Source organism: Austrofundulus limnaeus, unplaced genomic scaffold (assembly GCF_001266775.1).
Source record: "Austrofundulus limnaeus strain Quisiro unplaced genomic scaffold, Austrofundulus_limnaeus-1.0 Scaffold490, whole genome shotgun sequence".
Lineage (NCBI taxonomy): Eukaryota > Metazoa > Chordata > Actinopteri > Cyprinodontiformes > Rivulidae > Austrofundulus > Austrofundulus limnaeus.
Window position 1 is genome coordinate 59187 of NW_013952892.1, and position 6086 is coordinate 65272.

The 6086-nt window shown below is 50.0% G+C and overlaps 2 protein-coding genes across 5 annotated transcripts in view; both read left to right on the forward strand.

Moving 5' to 3' along the window:
* Positions 1-2698, forward strand: part of tekt2 (tektin 2 (testicular)) — a 12401-nt gene extending 9703 nt beyond the window's left edge. For 3 of the 4 annotated variants that reach the window (XM_014025665.1, XM_014025666.1, XM_014025667.1), the window contains 5 exons: positions 368-573; positions 656-984; positions 1687-2003; positions 2083-2162; positions 2267-2698. In XM_014025665.1, the coding sequence (XP_013881119.1) occupies positions 368-573; positions 656-984; positions 1687-2003; positions 2083-2162; positions 2267-2474 (1140 nt within the window). In that variant the 3' untranslated portion in view covers positions 2475-2698. The remainder of the gene's footprint in view (positions 1-367; positions 574-655; positions 985-1686; positions 2004-2082; positions 2163-2266) is intronic. The other variant, XM_014025668.1, reaches the window with a different exon arrangement.
* A 1032-nt stretch (positions 2699-3730) lies between these two features.
* On the forward strand, positions 3731-5768 carry LOC106530102 (free fatty acid receptor 3). Its single transcript, XM_014025669.1, has one exon. It carries the CDS (start codon positions 4661-4663, stop codon positions 5630-5632), a length of 972 nt encoding a protein of 323 aa, XP_013881123.1. The 5' UTR covers positions 3731-4660; the 3' UTR covers positions 5633-5768.
* Positions 5769-6086: the final 318 nt, after the last annotated feature.

The following is a 6086-nucleotide window of genomic DNA, read 5'->3' on the forward strand; positions in this document are numbered from 1 at the left end:
ACTTGGACACTGGCTGCAACTGCATGTTTGATGTCTTGTAGGGAAGTAATAGCAGTGTTAGCAGCGTTAGCAGCATTAGCACCAATAGCGGCTGTTATTGTCTCAGATGATGTCCCAGCATGAGTCGAGCACCAACAGCAAAGGCTGTGTTCCATTCCAAAATACCTAAATGYGAACTACAACGTTTAAGCTTTCACTTTTACATTTAGATTGAAACATTTAGATTTAAGATTTAATATTAAACTTTATTTTTTAACATTTAAATTTAAGATTGAATAAAAATTAGCTGAATAATGTAAAATATGTCCGACATGTTTTTGACGTTTTGTTTCACACTGATCCGGTCGGTTTATTCCTGTCGGCTCAGTCCAAAGAGCGGACCGAGCTGGACCTGGCCGGCACCGCCGTCCCCCTGGAGGTCAGCACCGAGTGCCTGACGCTGAGGGAGGGGCGGCGGGGGTCCGAGCTGGTGGAGGACCCGGTGGAGGAGGAGCTGAAGAAGGAGGCGGAGCTGATTGGAGGAGCGCAGCGGCGCCTGCAGCGGCACGTGGATCAGGCCTTCGAGCAGCTGTGGTGAGTGACCCGGCCCGGTTCTGAGCGGTCCGACCCGTCGGTGGGGGAGGGGGGTCTCTGACGGTTTGTCCTCTGCTGGCAGCGTCCTGCAGGAGGTCCGGCACCAGCTGACATCGGACCTCCAGAACAAGATGGAAGCTCTGGACATCGACTCGTCATGCCTGRCGCTCACTCTGAAGTCTCCTCACATCTCGCTGAAGCCCAACCCGACCCGGATCCCCTCAGGGTACCGTCAGGACCAGCTGAGGTCTGTTTGGGGTCAGACCCGGTTTAACGTGGTGTTGTGGTCCGCTCAGGTCCTCCACCCCTCAGGAGTGGACCCAGTTCAGCCAGTCCAACKTGGCTCGAGCCCACGAGGTCCTGCAGGCGTCCCAGCAGCTCAGAGAGGACACGAGTCTGAGCAGAGCCCAGGTGGGTCAGGGTGGGTCAGGGTGGGACTTACGGGATAAACCTTGTGCCAACAGGAAGTGAATCTGAATGCTTTGGTTTGAAAATAAATTTCACTAAATAGAAACTGAATTTAAAGTTTTGTATCTGAATTAATTTDCTTTGAAACTGTATTTTGGTTTATTAAAAATTCAGTTTGACTACTTTCACTTTCAGTTCCATAATTCAGATGTTTGTGTCACATCCTGGTCCTTGAGAAAGCCAGGCAGAGTAATCAAACACAGATCCACAGATTTATGTTTCACTTTGGTGAAGTTTCCCTTCTGGATGTAACAGAGTTGATGCAATCCACTGTAAAAGTGACAAAAACACACAAAGTTATTTTATTGCAGTGATTAATTTGACCTATATGTAGAAAATGTTACATTCACTTTTTGTTACATCCAGAAGGGAAACTTCACCAAAGTGAAACATAAATCTGTGGATCTGTGTTTGATTACTCTGCCTGGCTTTCTCAAGGACCAGGATGTGACACAAACATCTGAATTATGGAACTGAAAGTGAAAGTAGTCAAACTGAATTTTTAATAAACCAAAGTACAGTTTCAAAGTAAATTAATACAAATTGACTTCCTGCTGGCACAACATTGATCCCATATGGGACTCAGACCAGGATCCAGATCCTGGACCCGAGCACAGAAAGTTTCAAACGTTCGATTTGATCTAGATCCAGAACGAGCTGGAGATCCAACGCGGAGCCACGGAGTTCGCGCTCCGCAAACGAAACCACCAGGAGGAGCAGGCCCGGGACCAGCTGCAGTGGCAGATCCAAARGGTACCACACCAGAACCAGAACCTTCACCGTTTATCTTTGATGACTCCAACGCTGCGTCTCTGCAGACTGAAGACGAGATGGCAGAGATGGAGARCGACATCCGGGGCCTGGATGCAGACCTGCAGGCCAAGACGGCCTCCCTGAAGCTGGCCCACACCAGGCTGGAGACCAGGACCCGCAGGCCCGGCATGGACCTGTGCAGGGACCAGGTCTCTGTGGGGCTCAGAGCTCTGTTGGTCAGTGGGGTGACAGAAACAGTGACCGGTGGTCTTCCTGTCTGGGTTCCAGGTGCAGTTCGGCCTCGTGGCTGAAGTCCAGCAGCTGGAGACCACCATCCAGAACCTGCAGCAGAAACTGTCCCAGGCTCAGTGAGTTCTTCTTCCTGATCAGAACCTTCCATCCACAGATTCACAGACTGCATGTATGTGAGCCTGTGTGAAAGTCTTTAAAGTTCTGGTTCTGGTCCACTCAGAGCCTCCCTGCAGAGGATGAAGCTCCACCACAGCCGGATGCTGCAGGACCTCAACAGGAAGCTGGAGGCTCTGTCTCTGGAGCAGCGCAGCATGAAGACCCGGACCCGCCTCGCACCCACCTCCAGAACCACCGAGGACAGCGCAGCGCCGCTGGTTCCGCTCACAAACTCCAGTGGGAGGAGCAACCTGCAGCTGCTGGCTCAGTGAGGACCTGWTGGACTCTGAGCATCGTTTGGATTTATTATTTTTTTTTTTTCTGCTCTGGCATCAGAAAATGTTTTAATAAGTAAAGTTTTATGTTTTACCTGCTTCTCCTCAGGAGACAGGAAGTCTACCTGAACAGGTAGTTTAAACTCTTCAGACTAAAGGTCAAACAGCTGATTTACTTCCTGTTTGCTTTTATTAAAACATCCTCCTGTTTTAAAAACACAGCTGCTGAGACACTCTGGATGGATGATGGATGGATGGATGGATGGATGTAGATAGATGGATGATGGTTTGATGGATGATAGATGGATTGATGATAGATGGATTGATGATGGATGGATGGTTGATGGATGGATGGATGGAGATAGATGGATGATGGTTGGATGGATGATAGATGGATTGATGATGAATGGATGATGGATGGATGGATGGATGTAGATAGATGGATGAAGGTTGGATGGATTGATGATGGATGGATGGTTGATGGATGGATGGATGGATGTAGATGGATGATGGTTGGATGGATGATAGATGGATGATGATGGATGGATGGATGGATGGATGATAGATGGATTGATGATGGATGGATGGTTGATGGATGGATGGATGGATGGATGTAGATAGATGGATGATGGATGGATTGATGATGAATGGATGGACGGATTGATGTACATGGATGGATGGAGATAGATGATGGATGATGTAGATAAATGGATGAWGGAAGGATGATGGATGGATGATGAATGGATGGTTGATGGATGGATGGATGATAAATGGATGGATGATGGATGGATGGATGTAGATAGATGGATGATGGATTGATGTAGATAGATGGATGGATGGATGATAGATGGATGGATGAATGTAGATGGATGATGGATGATGGATAGATGATGAATGGATGGATAGATGATGGATGGATGGATGATAGATGGATGGACGAAAGATGGATGTAGATGGATGATGGATGGATGAATGTAGATGGATGATGGTTGGATGGATGATAGATGGATGATGGATGGATGATGGATGGATTGATGATGAACGGATGGATGTAGATGGATGGATGGATGATAGATGGATGTATGAAAGATGGATGTAGATGGATGATGTATGGATGTAGATGGATGGATGGATGATAGATGGATGTAGATAGATGGATGGATGATAGATGGATGTAGATAGATGGATGATGGATGGATGTAGATAGATGGATGGATGATGAATGGATGGATGGAAGGACGGATTGATGTAGATAGATGGATGATGGTTGGATGTAGATAGATGGACGATGGTTGGATGGATGGATCAGCTGATCACAGAATCACTAATAAATAAACCAGTGTGACTCAGCACTTTTGGAGGTTTAATGTTAAGTCAGTTTATTAGTTATAGTTTTTTTGTTGTTGTTGTTGTTGTTTTGTATTATTGTTGTGTTTTTGTCTGATTCAACACAAACGGAGCAGCTCAGGTCTGAGCTGACATTTGTAGCCATCTGGACCTGTTTTTATCAGAACCGTCTCCTCCGGTTCTTATCAGCCTCCGGCTCTAATGGTTGTTTGGCTTCGTCATGTTTGTGTAAAACCTGACGGCTGTGATAACCACGTGAACTTTGACCCCATAAATCTGAGCCTGCTTTACAGGAAACCGGGTTCTGTTGGACCTRTTTGGTCACAAACCTGTCCAGATCAGCTGTGTGTGGCAGCCATCTTGAATCAACTCAYTCATCAGATATTTTGCTAACAGCCAGATGATTCACTTGGTGTKTTTATCACTTTCCTGGAAGTCAGACAGACTCATGTTTCTTGGAAAAAAAAGATTTTCTGCTTCATTTTCCTGATCAGAAGCTTCTGGTTGGCCGGGTCGGGCCGGCCGGGTCGGGCCGGGGTCATAAACCCATCACAAAGGGTCCACTCAGACAGCACGCGCTTCCTGTCCGCGGCCATTATTCTGAATCATTTCACTTTAAGGGCCCGGCGCTGACGGGGTGATTAGGCCCGGCCCAGAACTTCTGCCTGAGCGCCACCGTCTCCTTATCTGAGCTGATGTCGTGTGCGCCTCGCCCCCAGCGCGCCCACTCTCAGGCCACCGCCTCCTTTTCTCCTTGTTGTTTTGCCTCCTCAGCCTGAGACGGGCTGCGCGGCGAGCGGCTCGTGACTTCCTGTCGGAGCCGTCATGGTGTAGACATGGAGCTGACGGTGAAGGACTGCGTCTCGCTGCCCGTCTACACCTTCACCTTCCTGTTGGGACTTCCTGCCAACCTGTTCGTCCTCTTCGTCTACGTCCGCAAAGCTCGCAAGCGCGGCGCCACGCCCAACGTGGTCTACGCCCTGAACCTGTGCCTGGCCAACCTGGCGCTGGTGGCCTGGCTTCCTGTCAAGGTGCTGGAGACGCTGCTGAGGAACTGGACGCTGCCGGCGCCGCTGTGCCCGGTGTACAGCTTCTTCCTGTACGCCTCGCTGTACGGCAGCTGCCTCTTCATCACCGCCGTCACCGCAGGGCGCTACCTCAGCATCGCCTTCCCCATYGTCTACAAGCGTTACCGCCGCGCCCGGCTCTCCTGCTTCCTCTGCACCGCCCTGTGGGCGCTGGTCGTGCTGCACCTCAGCGTCAGCCTGATGGCGGAGGGCGGGGCTTACTTCGTGGGCGTGGAAAACGACAGCAGGGCGTGCTACGAGCACTTCAACGCCTCGCAGCTGGCCGTGCTGCTCCCGCTGCGCCTGGAGATGGCCGTGGTTTTGTTCATGCTCCCTCTGACGGTCACGTCTTTCTGCACGCTGCGCTGCGTCACGCTGGTGTGGCGCTCCAACCTGCCCCCACCGGGGAAGAAGAGGGTCCTGGCGGTGGCGCTGTCCACGCTCGCCGTCTTCGTCGTCTGCTACGCGCCCTACAACGCCTCGCACGTGGTGGGCTTCGTGCAGGGCGACAACGTGGCGTGGAGGAGCTCGGCCATGCTGACCAGCGCCTGCAACGTCTTCCTGGAGCCCGTGGTCATGCTGATGCTGTCCCCGGCCGGGTCCAGGGGCCTTCTGAGGCGGGTCTGCGGTGGGCGGAGCCTCAGCGGGCGGCACCGGGGGAAAACTACCAGCGGGTTCACCAACATCAAGCTGCCGTCTGACAGGAGCCAGGTGGGAGGCCAGGTGACGAAAACACACTGAGCTGAGGTGGAGAACAGATCACACAGAACCAGACCTGATCCAGAACCAGGACCAGGACTGATCCAGAACCAGGACCAGGACTGATCCAGAACAGTTTGGACAGAAAAAGACTGAGTTTTCTAATAAAAACATCAAACTTTTGTTTGAAACTTTCTGACTCCAGCTGCAGACAAACGGTTTCTTCTCAGAGGAATTAAAGTTCAGGTTCTAACGGTCCGCCTGACCCGATCCTGGTGTTCAGAACCAGACGGCTCCACCTGGTGTCTGTCCTCATGTCTCTGTGGTTTATTTCTAACAGGACGGATTTGTTTCAGTTCAACAGTTTCATGTTTAAATAATTGAACTTTTCAATAAATAAATCAGTAATTTTCTCCAACAAAACAAGAAAATTTGTTTAAAAAAGTTAAATTTTAAATGTTTGTTTTCACTTTTTGCTGTAAAATCTGAAGAGTAA